The 15895-nt window shown below is 40.4% G+C and overlaps 1 protein-coding gene across 2 annotated transcripts in view; it reads right to left on the reverse strand.

Annotated features, from left to right (window-relative positions):
- The window catches only part of IPCEF1 (interaction protein for cytohesin exchange factors 1), an 88675-nt gene that overhangs the window by 39691 nt on the left and 33089 nt on the right, over window positions 1-15895 (reverse strand). For both annotated transcript variants that reach the window (XM_063151326.1, XM_063151325.1), the window contains exon 2: window positions 5501-5551. In XM_063151326.1, the coding sequence (XP_063007396.1) occupies window positions 5501-5524 (24 nt within the window). In that variant the 5' untranslated portion in view covers window positions 5525-5551. The remainder of the gene's footprint in view (window positions 1-5500; window positions 5552-15895) is intronic.

Raw genomic sequence — 15895 nt, forward strand, 5'->3', positions numbered from 1 at the left:
ACATAACCCACTCACTGCTGAAGGGACGTTAGCAGCTGAAGCAAAAAACGTGTTAATTAAAATTGATGTATATCTAGTTGAGCAAGAGCAAACACAACCTTATTACACGTGTCTATCTACTCCTGCTTCCTGTTTCACATCCACAGACAGCTTCTACTTTGCTGTGTTTGCCCAAATTGTAGTTAAAAAATAGAAGTTAAAACTCCAGCATTTTAATGCTTCATTAGGCTCCATAAGGAGGATTTACAAACATAGGGAGATTAAAATACATGCCAGATGACTGATAGTCATTTAGCTCATTCTAAGAAATCCTGAAAAAGAAAAAAAATATTATCTTCACTTTTGCCTTTTTTTATTTAATGCAGAACATATATTTTTTCCCTATTAAATAGTTTCATAATATTTCCTAAGGAAAAACAATCACACAAAATATATGGAAATTTTAGTCACCTCAAAAATAACACAATTGAATTTATTTACGCATTTTCAGTCTACATATTTAATCCTGCATAAACACATAGAAAATGAAACTAAAAGAGAAGACCACAGAACAAAAAAGGAGGCAATTGAAAATGGAAGCTATGGCTTTTAGAGTAAATTCTCCCCAGACAGACCAGCTGGTTGTGTGATTGCGGACAAAGTACTTGACTTCTCTTTGCCTCAACCTTTCCTTCTCTAGTGTGGGAACTAAAGCACTCACTTTTTTCTATTTTTAGGAAGGGCTTGAAGCCCCCAGATGACAAATGCAGCATAAAGAGAGGTATGATTTAATATGCTGGCCACAATGTTGCTATGCAAAGCCGCCAGCTACCTGATCCGCTGCAGAGCTACGCTATGAACATCCCTAATGTAGCCCCTCCGCCTCGCCAGACAGCTTCTCAGGGAAACAAAACCCCATTTCATATCCCCCTTGAAAAATTTGATGGCTCTTCTCACAGGCACGTTAAAGGTGAGTAAAGCTAGACCATCTGCAGGTTGACAGGAGAGCCCACTGTCACCGGCATTTACAAGAGCTACAACTTTCTGAAGCGGGGATCTCTGCAGCGTGTAGCGCAGAGCACAGAGCCGTGCCTCGCACTCCTGGGCTTATCTGGTGCCTGCTTGACATGACCTGAACAACACTCTTATGGGCGGCTTTACCAGGCATGAATAATCCCAGGCTCCTGCCTAAACACTGAGTATTCTTTTTTCCCTTTTTCACTTATTGTTTTTTTTTATTATTCTACCGCTGCCTCTGTCTCTCAGACTATTCTCCATGACAACACACAAAGAAAAGCAATAAGAAAACACATCAGCTCTATTAGACAATCTGCTCTTTCCCCATCCTTTTCATGTCTTCACTCCAAAGAAACTTATGCCCTATTTAGGACACGTGGAAATAATGTATGGCCTCAGGGAATCAATGGGTCACACAAACTAATTGCTTTCTTTCAGAGCTATCCAAAATGATAATAAGGAAAACAAGTATTAATCAGGTCTGCTGGCCCAAAAACTATGTATTAGAGCAACATCACATCTTTGCTATGGCACTACATTGGGGTCGTTTAATCTCTAGCAAATATAAAATCATAAAAAAAGAGCAATTCTGAGGCAGGATGTGGCTCTCTCTACACAGCTGAGGAGGAAGTAGTCTTTCCACCAACCTGGCTGATGATCTAAAAAAAAAAATAGCGTGGTGTCTTGCTTATGTGTCAGGAAAGAGTTTGTACCCATGTTATGTAAGACATCTGTTGGGCCCAATGTATATCAGACTGAGGCAAAAACTGATCACCTAGTAAGATCTTGGGCTGGCTAAAATAATTTACAAATTTATGTGTATTTTTCTGCTGCAATGATGGTATCCTGCTGCAAGTTGATGGGGGTGATGAACCAACCCTCCTTTCTTCATATATTGTGGGAGGAGTTGGGAAATTAATGGTGGAAGGAAGAGCAGTTTCTCTATAGCCAGAACTGTATTTAGTTTGCCTGGATAAAATCAGTGATAAATCTCTAACAAAATAACTGATGAATTATTTTTTTTAAATTAAGATACTTTTCTCATTATCTTTCCAAATATTCCTGAAAATTGAGGCAAATTTTCAACAAATTAACATTAAGCCTGGAATTCTGCAACTTCTGATTGCGTTTCAGTGCTGTTCAGAAACTCAGCTTCATTCTATAAAAAAATATGTGTTCTGCTCCACACAAGAGAAAGCTCTTATCCCCAAATGCAGCAATAAAATGCAGCATGATTCACAAAATTGCCTTCTCAAATTTTGTTGATCTATAAACAAATAAAAACAACCTCTTTCTCCAAAGCATAGTGTTTGGAGTCAGATAGGTACTTTATGAAATAAACAAACAGTTTTCAGTAAAACTGCTTTCATCTCAAACCAATAGAAAACTTATATTTAAATGAATCTACCACAAAATTCATAAAATGTCTCTCTAGCACAGTTTGGATTCAATTTTCCATGAGAATACAACACATTAGCAAGTCTCCAGCGGCAAAACTTTTTTCAAGAAGTGAATTAAAGTTTCCTTCACTGAAAACTCTTTTATAAAAAAGTCAATAATCTTTTATATCAGTGGACCTGGGTCAACATTGATTAAAAGACACTTTTAAGTTTCACTTTTCTAGAGATTCTTACCAGCACAGAGCAAAGAGAAAACTGTGGAAGGCAGAGTTGTTACCAATAAAACAAGGGGTACAAGAGGAATTTCAGATGTGAATATTCTGTAACTAGCAAACATAGCCACTGAATAATCTGAAACTAAACCAAAAGTCATGCTTTTGCTTTTAACAATGCTGGATATTTTCCTATAATTTTAAATTTCCTAATGGGAAGTGATTTATTTCATTAGCACAAGTCCAACTGAAAAGCTAAGAACATCAGATGTTCTTCTATTTCTTCTTGCCAAGGGAAATGTGAGAGCAGTAGCTCTCAGAAAGCTCTGGGATAACTGCAAAACCTACACTTTTGTGCAAGACTGGTAATACAGAGTAGGTTTCAATTATTTTGGTAGTCTCTGGTTTGGTAAGGACTGAACAGGATGGGCTAGTGATCCAGCAGAACTCCACAGACTCTATTACTCCTGCACTTGGCAAACACACCAGGAGCCTGTACAACTGTGCATAGTTCATTTCCACTTCTGTGCCAGGCAGGCTCCAGCGATGAGCAAAAATGTGTGAGAGAAGTGACAACTTCAGCAGAGGCTTCTGTCAGTTCAGGTGTCCTTTTTTTCCACAGAATCACAGTATGATTAAGACTGAACGAACTTCAGGAGGTCATCTAAGTCCACTCTCCACCTGCAACTGCTTTTCCAGGACTGTTTCTGCTGGCTTTTGCATTTCACTGAGCATGGGGACACTCCAGTCTCTCTGGGCAACCTGTGACAGTGCCTAGTCATGCTCACAGTAAAAAAGGTTTCCTGATGTTCAGAGGGAACCTGCTGTGTTTTGGTTTGTGAGCATCACTTCTTGTGTGCACCACTTTCAGTGGTGTCATTGGGCACCACTGAAAAGAATCATAGAATCGTTAAGGTTGGAAAAGACCTTTACAATCATTGAGTCCGACCACCAACTTAGCAGCACCACCATGTTGGCCATTAAACCACGTCCTCTTTTTGGATCCTCCCTTCAGGTATTTATGCACATGGGTAAGAGCTCCCCTGAGCCCGTTTTCCAAGGTAAACAGTACCAGTTCACTCAGTCTTTCCTCACATCTTCAATACTACAGTCCCTTAATTATTCTTCTGGCCCTTCATTGGGCCTCTTCAGTGTATCATGTGTCTCTTATATTGAGAAATCACTCCTGTGGTGGCTTCAGCAGCACTGAATAAACTATGACCTCCTTTGATCTGCTGGCAATTCTTTGTCTGATGTAGCCAAAGACACCATTTACCTTCTTTGCAGCACAGGCACATTGTTGGTTCATGCTGTCCACCAAGATTCCCAAGCCATTCTCTGCAAAGCTACTTTCCAGCTCTATGGCCCTCAGCACATACTGGTTTCCCCTAGCAGTATATTTTGTCCTCAAAAGGAATAACAACAGGGCATAGAAGTCAGAGGGCTGCACAGGCTTTGGCAGACTCTGGACGGCATCCTGGACCCTGGTCCCTCGCAGGCAGCAAACATCTCTGGATGGCTGTCAGGCCTACAGGTGGGTCCTTTGTCCCTTGCAGCAGGGAGTCACACACTTAGGGTCTCACCTTTTCTTCCTAGCAGACCTGCATGGTTTACACTCAAGTGAAACACGTCATTTTCTAGGGGACAGATCTAGCTCCTCTTCAATTATGAAGGCAGTCAGCTTGTTCTTAGATGAGGCAGGAGCGTCCTCTTTATACAAGAAATCATCAACTTCCATCCTTCCAATTCTCCAGTGATATTTTTTACTTTGATAGAGGGTATAGACACTGCCTGCTTCTCTGCTGCAGGTGGGGACTGGTGGCCTTCGCGCTGTTGTGTCTCAGACAAGACCCTATCTCTCTCTTCCACTTTCTCTGGTGCTGCACAGTTTGCATGCTTCCTCTGGAACCTCCTCCACCTCCCAGCACAGCTCCTCCAAGATGGCCTGCAGAGCTGAGCGACATCACCCTCGGCCTCAGGCCTCAGTGACACCCGCTGAAGTGTGGGACTTGGAGAGCTGCAGCCACTCCTTGTGGAAGCCTCTGCCCTAGCAGGGACAGCTGTTTCTACACCTTCTGGGGAATATGCCCTGTTTCCAGCATGTCTAAGACTGCTGCAGCCGCACAGTTTGAATGGAGGCCCCCATATTTCACTCCTTCTTCACACCCAGCTGCACAACCCGATGGCTCTGTTGGCTGCTCTCAGGGCAGATCCCTTCCAACACCAGTTAAAGGACTCTTGACCCTTCCTACTCAGAGGGAGCTGCATCAAAGGCTCCAGGAGCCCTGGGTCAGGGGCAGCCTGCAAACTCCCCAGGAATAAAAATGGGATGAAATAGGGATATGAGACTGTTTCAAGGGAAAGAAAAAAAAAGTCTACATGGAAAAGCAGGGGCATTGGGCTAATACTAAAAAACAGGCTTCATGTCTCATGAAGTTTGACTCACAATGTTGAGTGTGAGAAGGCACCAAAGGCAGCTATGATCCACAGATATATTCTACAGAGCTGTATTTTCTTTAAGCTTCCCAAGGGTTAGACTGTGTGGCTAAGAAAATCCTTTGCTGAGCTCATGTATCTTAGGTTACAGTTATCTCACCACTTGAGGGGTAGGATTTGGAAGTGAGGGCACCCCTAGCATCAGGCACATGCAGTAGATTTCAGTTTATCCTTATAGCAGAACTGGGGCAACCTCTCTTCTTGGGCTGGCCCATTAGAAAGATCCTGTTTGGATATTAATTCTGTTGTGCATCTTTTATGCTGTTCATGGTCTTTGTGACTACAAAGATATAATTGAAGTAATATCATGATGAGGAGAGATGTTATGGCCAATAATTTCAACATGTGACCTCTTCAGACGATCAATAACTCTGTCATAGCTTCAAGTATACTTACAAGAATATTGCCATCAGCTTCCATGAATGGTTTCAAAGCTCAATGGAAAAGCTGTTAAAAGAGAAAATTTTGTATACTTAAGCTCTGTATCATATTTTCATATAACATAAGTCTTGTCAGTAGAGTAAAAAAAATGCTTTCAAACATTTTGTCTTTCTAACTCTACCCTCTGACTTCTCCCAACCCCTAACAAAAATTTTCCAAAGACAATCCTATGTTATATAAACTGATTTTACTGATTGAGAAGTCAACAAGCAGTAAGTACCATTAACTCAAAAGTATCCAAGCTTATTTTCATGAAATAAACAGAACAAAGCTCATAGGCCAGAGGGTTGCTTTTTGTTTGGTTGTGATAGGTTTTGGAGTTGGGTGGGAATGGAGGTTTTTGGGGTTTTCAGAGGAAATGCAAGAGAGAGAATAAATAAATAAAATTGGGAGTGAATTTTTTTGGTTCATTTTGGTTTTTAGTCTGAAAGAAATCTATAGGACTTGGATTCCTGCTTTAGTTAAGTAATTCCCAGCATTTTCTGGGAATAAAAATGAAGTAACCTTCTGGTTCTCCTGAATGGGATGAGACCTCATACTGGAATACTCATTTTATAACGAGTTCAAATTTTCTTTTCTGGAGACCAAAATCAGTGCAGTCCAACAGCAGACACTGCGTTCTGTTTCCCAAAGACACCGGGTTAGTAGGTATCCATTTAGGTGGCAGATGAGGTGATTTCACTCGGTTAACACAAACACTTGTCCAGTTTCCCGTGTGATTTTCCTTTGGTTGGTAGAATGGGCAGATGATGAATTGGTGCAGTACAAGATGAATGAAAACATACCAATGTTTTGGTGCCAGCAAAGTTCCTATAAAACTCACCCCTCTGCTTGTGAAAGAATCATGGAGGAAAATGGGAGAGGAAACAAAACCCTGCTGAAGCAAGCAAGAAGGGATTTCCAGAAATAGAGCCACACTTCAGAGGAATTTCTAACAAGAACATTTTCCTGTTACTAGAACCAGTTATTTAAGATATGTGCCACTCCTCATACATAATATTTGTCTTGGTTTGAAAATAAAATCTTAAAAAAGAAAATAAAAACCCACCTACTGGCTTCCAGCAATTTCAAACCAAAAATAGAAAGACAAACAAATACATGTTTTTCTGGCTGCCAGCCATTTCTGTTCAAAAGTAGAAAGAAGCACTTTCTATAAGTAGCTCAAGTTGAAGCAATATCATGATGAGGAGAGATGTTAAGGCCAATAATTTCAAGGATGTTTAGAAATCATAGCTAGTACAAACAAGCAGAGGAAACACCTTGAGTTATACAAGTAAATTAACACTGAGCCTCAAATACAGAGCAAGAAAGAAAGAGAATAACAGACCATATCACAGTAATTATTGTGACATGGCCTTTTTCCTGTCATTCCTTAATTTCATGTGTGCCTTGGGTTTGGGGAGGAACTGCACACAGTCTGAATCACACAGCACCAGGAGCAAGGGGAGAAGCATTAGTTAACTGGCAAGGCAATGTTTCCTCCTGTGTGCTTTGTGCCAAAGGACTTGAAATGGAATTCAGCTAACCCTTCTCTGTGACTTTAACTCAGACATTTGTTTAGTTTCCAGAACTGGACAAGCAGTTTTGAGCCAGCACCCAGTGTTCAAAAGCAGCATTGACTTCTGTCCCATTCCAGTTAAAGGATATAATTTATTGTTCCCTGTGTAATGAAAGATACTTTAAAAATCACACAGTCACTGCAGAAATAAGTCTTAGACATTTAACCTGAGTTTGTTTCTCCTAAGAAAGCCCAACCTGAGTGAGATTAGTTACTCTATGAAAAGGCATTAGGATTTTTTATATCCACTCAAGCGTACTCAACTGTTTCAAAACTAACACTGCAGAAAGGCATAACCTGCTTATCTCTGCACTAGAGCAAAAGAAGTGATTCTTTTCAATTTTGTGCAGGTTTACTGTGGGAAAACTGTCCTTTCTAAGCAGTCAGGTGAATTACAGCCAGAGCTGGACAAATGTGGCCACTCAAATAGAGCCAATCCACCTTACTGGATGGCCCAGCACGACTCTGCAGGGGCTGTCTCTGGGTCCCACAGCCCCCTGCCCCCAATAAACCCCTCACACAGGCTGCAGCTGGGATCCCATGATGGACAGTGCCCTCACTTTTCCCTCTGAGTGCTGGTAGTGGTCACTCCATGGCAGCCCAGGGGCGTGCTCAGGGCTGGCAGCTTGGCCAACAGAAAGGCTTCAGGGGCCACAAAAGCGACACCTGAGCCTTCATCATCAGGAAGGGGTGCTGACTCCCAGCTGGAGTAGCTGCAGCAGGAGAAGACTCAGCCCATTTCACAGCACTCACAGCCTGAAGACCTGTGTGCATCCGTGTATTGAATGGAACGGAATTTGAAGTGGGATGTCACCCTGAAAGGCGTGTGTGGGATTCTAGCCCTCTTCCCAAAACTCTCCTCTTGCAACAAGATAAATTCCAGGAACAGAAGGAGAGGAAAACCCTCCAGCCTATGGATTAAGGTACCCACGTGGAAGACTTGTAACAGGATTGCAGTCTGCTGTAATGGATGCTCAATTTGCTAAAATTAAAATGTGGAACAAATCAAAGAGAGAAAATTAAACATGGTAAATGCTCTTCCACTTCAGATGGCTTCAGAAACAGTAAAGCAAACTTGAATCTCTCATTTTATGGAAGCTAAACTGCAATGGATGTACTCAATAAAAGCAAAGGGGATGGATTTATATTATCAGTTTGTAAACCATAACTATATTTCTTTGGCTTTTCTAGGAGTTATCTGAACCACTTGATTTTATTTCAGTATGAATTGAATACAATGCCAAATGTGGTTTCAGTTAAAAGATCTCCAAATCAAGTTCTTGAGGGCTTTTTAAATTTTGGTTGAACAACTGAACATTAGGTATGTGTGTGCATAGTTTTATTAGTCTCACTTCATCTTTGCTTTTTCAAGAATAGTAATGAACAAGTAGGTATGTGAGCAATAAGCTGATGCAACAAACATGGAAATGTGACAGGTGTCTTATCAGAAATATCTTGCAATAATAGGTAGAGGTAGTCTATTTGACTCATCATCTCTCCTAAAATATATAGAAATATCTATAAAGATCAAATTTAACTTGAAAGCGTGGGGGAAAAGAAAAAAAAAATGAAAAGAATACTGAGGTTCCAATGACTCTAATTGCAAAAATCAATCTTAATTCATTAGTAATATTCCTCTTGGGAAAATCAAAATCCACAAGGCCTTATGCTGTCTCTTGCCAATTACAAGCTACAGTGAGTATGTCAATCTGCAATGATTAGGGCATAAGCCTGCCAGACATGCCTTCCAGGCATCACTCAGATGACATTCAGAGTGGACATATGCCTTCCTGCTTCTGAGCAAAATATTTGATATATGCAACATGACTCAGACTATTTGTGTCACAGAAGCACCCAAAATGTGCATAGCTAAGCTCCTGTTCAGGTGGCATTGACACAGACTACTCCAAAAGTAAATTTCTGTTTTACCAAGCACCAAGCCAGGGCTGTGGACAACCTGGAAAATAAGCTCTGAGCCTTCTGTTTACATTTCTCACGCTGGTCACCAGCTCTAACCCCTGTGCTTGTTTTCTGCTCGTCTGGCTGCCTGCAACAATCTGTGCTTCAGTGGGCAATGAATTGACAGGTGATATGAAACTAGTGAGAGTGGCACAAAGTTTCCCCTCCAAAAATCAATGATTACTTAATCACATATTTCACCAGACATTAGGAATAACATTGCCCCAATTTACAGCAGTGCTTGAAGCACTGTCCTGTGGCAAGGAGACTGCCTTACATAATAGTCCTAAATTATCACCTTACCTCTAACTGGGGTTCTTGCAACAATGCAGGGGGAAAATTATCACAGTGATTGCAAACTCTTAAATGTCTTTAGGCTTACTAGAGATGAATTTAATCTGACAGAACCTTACCATTAACCACTAATTAGTCAGATCTAGTCAGGTATTTGACTGGTTAATCAGCTATCTAAATTGATTGTCTAACTTGTACAAGGAGTTTCTTGGCCTGCAGATTTTCTCTCACATACAGGCTCACCAGGGAAGATGGATATTAAGGTGGCACTTTGCCTTGGGGCAACAACAAATAGACACTAAGGTATTTTTCAGAAAAGTTCATGGACCCATTTCCATCCTGGATAAGATTGCCCCACCTACTTTGCTCCCCATGACCTCATGTTTCTAATTGCAGATGAAACTACAGATTCACCATTGGCATCAGAAAGAGCAAGTCTATGAAAATAGAGTCAGAAAACATAATTTTTAGAGTATACATTTGACTTTGGCCACAATGGACAACTTGAACCTTTTGAATAAGTGTTACACTTTGAAAAGACCAAAGGTCTGTTTTCACAGGCTTAGCAGCAAGAAACTGCATTTTTCGTATCTAATATATTTATATTTTATAATACCATTGGTTATAACATTGTTTTCAAGTGCATTTGGAACTACTCCATCCCCTCATGTGAAAGCAATTCAAAAAGATGACTTCTGACTCTGTTTGGGAGAAGGCCAGGAAAAACTGGAACAAAGTTCACTGCTCCCGTGTTGGAGACAGAAAGGGTCTGGAGACATGGCCCTGCTTGGATCATGGCCAGGTGCTGTCAGCCCAGCTGGGAAGCCCCGGGGCAGCAGGTTATATGTGCTGACAGCTCCGAGCAAGCAGTTGCAGGAGTCAGTGCTCTCTGCCTTCAGGAGAAGAGGGGCGGGAGAGAAAGAGGAAGTTCAGCAAAAGGAAGACATGCTCCAGCTGCCTCTATGGCCTCACAGACTGAAATGAGAAAACAAAATGGCATGCTTAATGAAGTGTGCCTGCCCCACATTCCTTGTAGTGTTGAACTCCTAGTGCCGCTATGCTTGAAGGCCAAGGAAGAGTTTGCAAAAATGTTGAGTGCAATGCTTCAATTCCTACTGCCTCCTAGCTGGCTTTTTGTTTTTGCTGTGGCAGGCAATGAAAGCGGGCAAAGTTAAGCTCTCCGCAAAACTGGATGAAGAGTTAGTGCACTGAAAGGGTAAGGAAACACTCCAGGGATAAATAGGAACTTCCCTGAGGTTCTGCTCTCCTCCAAAGATATAAAGGTTTTTGCTAGTCCAGAAGATGAAACACAGAAGGGAGGAAGGGGAAAAAAGTAAAAAGCCTATAGATCCTCCTGAGACAAGAATCTAAGGTGTTTCTCGAAAAGCAAGTCCCTTGTGAAAAGATACAGGTGAGGAGAGAGGGACCATAATCCCCTCCTCTATTTTTTCTGATCAGCTGTTCAGCAAAGACAGTTTTGAGGGAACACTGCAAGGTCCAGTACAATAAAGAGAGAACAAGGGCATGACTCACCCTAGAACAGAGGTTCAGAACTGTTGCTCTGCTTGCAAATTTGGATTATTGCAGAGACAAGAAGCTGAGACATCCTCACTGGAAGGCAGTTCTGAATAACCTTTACTGTCAGGCATTGCAGGAGGTTTATACATCCATTGGAAGGTAAAAATTGCAGGAACAGGCTTTCAACTCCTGCATTTGAGAGCAAGAGGCCAGCAAAAATAGTTACTCTTTGCACTCTCTGAAGCTTAGAGGCAAGTCTTGTTTCTTCCACCAAGGAAACATTTGTTGTATCAACAGCACTATACAAAAGGCCGGCATTCACACTTCCAGGGAAATCTCAAGAGAAAAGATTTTAAAAATCAAAGCAAAATCATTATGTTGATGATGATGAGGATGAAATAGGTAAGAAATATCTTTTGCTTCTTCCATCAAAGAATTCCACTCCACATTCATAAAGTTCTCAGGAAACTGAAGTCTCGAGAGTCCTGTCTGGTTCTTCATTAAGAGATCAGGAGCAATGAAGAGTTTATCTTCCTCCCACACATCAGAGCACAGCAAATACATGTGCTGCACTCAAACATCACCTCTGCAATAAGGCAATCCCAGTGGGGAGAGGCAGAGCAAGGATAAACTGCCCTGGCAAGTTTCACCAAAGGAGGGTGGAACTGCTTCTGCTCACAATGCCATCTGCTGAGCCATACAGATTTGCAAGTGGCCTCCTTTTTCCTTTGGCTGAAAGGCATTTCCCTAGGAATAAGAGAATGGAAAAACTGGTCTGCTGACATCACAACTTCTCCAGAGACATTTAGCCAGAACCCATTCCTCCATTCGACATCCATGTACTAATACACAGCATAGGATTTCTCCAAGGTCTAGGACAGGCAGGCCAATGATCTGGGCAGGCAACTGGGAGCCAAATGCTGTTCTCAGCATGTCTGAGTTAGACCAGATATGGACTGCTGAGAGGCAGGAAAAATCATCTCTAGGATTAAAGCTCAAAGATATGATAAGAAGGTACTCTTAGAAACATTTTTCCTTGAAATCCAGTTTAATTATCAAGTAGCTTGCCTGCTTCTAGACTGTTTCAGCAGTAGATTTGTGTTTCTTTTAAACAGATTAATTCTCATCTTCAGTTGCTACCAGCCATGTTTACTGTGACTTACATTTTCTATAAGGAAGAGAAAAAAGCCTCCTCACCACACAAAAAGGGCACAGTAAGTAACATCTGCTAGAATACAGACACTCACCAGTGTGAAAAGGGGGTCTTTTCTAAGGTGGGTAGCATAACAAGCTGGTTGGCCCTGAGAACAGCAATAAACTTTAAAAAAAACCCTATGACAGGTTGCAAATGATGGCTGCATGCAAATGATCACTGCAGTACTTTTCTATACTTTTCTTCAGTCTTCAGTGCCTGTAGGCATTCAGGATTTACTGATTCTTGTTTCTTAAACACCATAGCCTTTGCCAGAACATCTGCACAAAGAAATAAATCATTAGAGATAACTATTTGCTGCTCCTGTAAATGCAGATCTGGCTACATCAGGCACTTGTTGAATCTTAAAGAAATGAACACTTTTCTGTACTCCTTTCCTGTAGTGTTGCCCTCACTGTAGTGAAATCTGAAATTAAAACAGTGAGCCTTTTTCTAAAGAGGAAACTCATATGTTAAAATTACTTACATAGAACTAAAAACTGAACATCTTTCACAGAAAGAATTTCAAAGTTTTCCCAGAATGTCTGGATTTTATGTCATAATCTGTATTTCACCAAACTTTTGTACATATGTTATAGATTCCTATTGTTCTCACAACAGTCTACACCAAGTTAATCTGTGTGTCTTATTTTTCTTCTAAGGAGATACTTCCTGTCTTCTCTGTTTTTTTTTTCTAAAATGTTCCCAGTTCTTTATGGTTTTTTATATTTAAAAGAGTATATTTCAATATAGAGCACCCCAATTTTTTCATAATTCTTATTATATGCATATTTTGAAGCTTTATAGAGGAAAGGCAAATAGTCAAAATAAATTATTGACTTCTCAGTCATGAATAATAATAATTAAGACAATATAAAATTAGTATTATCACCTATTTGTACATCTCACAGTAACTGCAGCCTCAACAGTTACTCTTATTTCTATGATCCCCTTTAAATAAATTATTTTAACTTCTTACTTCAGTTTTTCCTCTCATTGGCAACAGAGCCCTCATGGTAGTAAAAGTAATGAATGAGAGGTAAATGCTTGAAGAAAAGCAACTCCACATTTGTTATTTCCCACTGCAGCAGAGCTCTAATTTATACCAATAACAATATGATTTCTAAAGTTAAATATGTTGTGATTGAAAATACTTATTTTTCAAATTATATTACTGTCCTTAAATTTCAATTATATAACTTATGTACAATTAAGTAATAATATAAAATTCATCCAAATTCATAAGAAGGCTGGCACAAGAAACTTACTTCTCATAAATTAGACAGACTTTTCACCAACAGTCTGTGATTTATTGAGATTAATGAGGAAGAAAAAAATGCAAGCTATTCCAAACCATTTCAGAGGACTCACTTTCAATATGCTTGTGTTGTTTCTTTATTAAATGTTTGCTACTCCAGAATTTAAGCCCCAGTTCTTAGCAGGAAAAGAAGATCTGGCCACAGGAACAGGATGAAAGAATGCTGAAAAGGTTGAATTCAAGGTAGCCAAGGCTGAAACTCCACAGAGTCAGGTCAGGAGGCTGAACAGCTGTTCAAACTGGATGTCAGTCAAGTTTTCAGCACATTTCATAATGTGCTGCATGTGCAACAAATATGTTCCTGCTTTGTCACGTCCTTAAAAGCAAAAGAAGAGGAAGCAGCAGAAGAGGAAAGCTGTGGACTCCAACTGAGCACCCACTGTCCTTGCACATCCACAGGCAGCAGTGTAGGACCCAAACATAATATCACCTGACATGGTATAAAGTCATATTATGACCCAAAATTAGGAGCAACATATCTCCACAGCTGAGCAGCTGTCTCTGAAGCTGTACCAAGGTTTCCATCAGGAGAAAAACAGGCCAGAAGACAACAACCACCTGGAAGTCTATCTGATCAGAAATCACTGAAGTGGAGGAACTGGAAAAAGCCCTATGAACTCAGCAATTAATCAGTACAAGACCAAGTCTTTTCTGTGAGTTGGAAACCCAAGACCACAGTTAAATTGCTCTGATTCACTGTGTTTCTAGGATTTTATCTTCACAATGCATCTTTGCATTTCATTTGTTCTTCATTTGGAAGTGAAGTGTATGCCAGGTACAGACAGCACATCCAGAACACAGAAAACTGCTGGAGGGTCTTGCTTACCCCTGCAATGGTTTGTGCTACATAGCAATTTGGAATACAGATTCAATCTTCATCTTAGCATTGCTTCAAGTGTGCTGGTAGCACTTGGGCAAAACCCACAAGACCCCAGGCAGAGACACAATATAAAAACCACAACTGGAAAAGAAAAATCAGTGAACTAAATTCCTAGTAAAAAAATAAATAAGTAGTGATAATTTCTGGTTCTCCATTTCAGCTCCCTTCCCTTCCCTCCCAAAATTCTTATTTTTCTCATATCTGTAAAGATGTTAAACAACCAATTTGGGAAATGCTGCATCTTACTAAATACAAGCATCTTCACACTGTTGCTTTCTGAGAAAAATTGGCAATTTGACATCCTCTCCTTTCTCCTTGCACTTTGTGAGATCCACACAAATCATTTACAGACTATTAGAGGGAGCTGCAGAAAGCTCAGACAATAAGCAAATTACTGTGTATTAGCTGAGACACATTAACTACGAAGGAGCTTTAAGGCAAACTGAATTGCCTAGCAGTTGTTTTTGCTTTAGATTAAGAGAAAATAAGCACAATTAATATGACTCAGCTGGTATGGTATTTTGATGGTGCTTGTACCCAGAAGCTGCTCCCAGAAGATCCTGGTAGACTTGGATGCACCATGGAATAAGAGCATGAGAGCTCTCTTGAGACCTTGCAAGAAGGAACAAGGATAACGAAACAGCTACACAATGTAAAAAAGCTGAGAAATATGTCAAGTGATTCACAGCATCAACACACAAAATATTTTTGAAGAAACTTCTCTGAAGTGTTAGCAAGAGGGATTGCAGTATGCTTGCCTCCATTACAATGGACCAGGTGCACTGTAGGAACAGGGAAGAAAAGACAGCTCTCTTGGCAGGCTCAAGACACGATACAGCAGGAGGATGTAGGCAAGAATCAGACAGACTCCAAGATAACAGTGGGACAACAACCACCAGGATCATATTTTGGGTCTCAGTAAGCCTGAGGACAGGGAATGTCGAAGGTTTGTGTTAGCACCAGAGCAAGGGTTTTGAAAAATAATGAGATTATATACATTCAAATGCTTGTAAAACTAAGAGAGAAGTCCTGGGAGTTCAAAATGAGAATTCAGGCTCAGTATGTTTAATGCTGCTCAGAAGTATAAATAAATTAGATAGGAGATTCATCAATGAACCGGAGTAGAAAAATTATCCTTGCAGTGAGTTTCTGAACTGATATGAGGCGATGAAATTACTTTTGTCAAGGCCAGATAATAGGAGATTTCAGTAAAAATGATAATAGATAATGACACTTGGATAAGAGTTTATTTCTGTGTATGGAGAGTGAAGGCATTTAAAAGTATATGTGAAATTTAAACAATAGCTTAGAAACAAGAACAAAGAACTAAAGGAAGTCCTTAGACTATGATAGCATTATCAGTATGATATCATTGCCAGCAATGAGCAAGTATGACTTGGGAAAGGTAGAAGTTGATCACGCTGCCTGGATTCAACTAGAGGCTGAGCCATGACATACCAGAGAGACAGGCCAAACACTACATTTGGTAAAAAAAAAAATAAACCCAAACAGACAAAAAATAAACTCTGTGTTTAGGATTAGATCTGTCCTTCACAGGAGGATGTTTGTGAATAAAATCACTTGGGCAAAATGTGGAGAGGAATGGATCAGAGTAGAGTAGAGATTAGATC

Source organism: Melospiza melodia, chromosome 3, assembly GCF_035770615.1.
Source record: "Melospiza melodia melodia isolate bMelMel2 chromosome 3, bMelMel2.pri, whole genome shotgun sequence".
In the NCBI taxonomy this organism is placed as follows: domain Eukaryota; kingdom Metazoa; phylum Chordata; class Aves; order Passeriformes; family Passerellidae; genus Melospiza; species Melospiza melodia.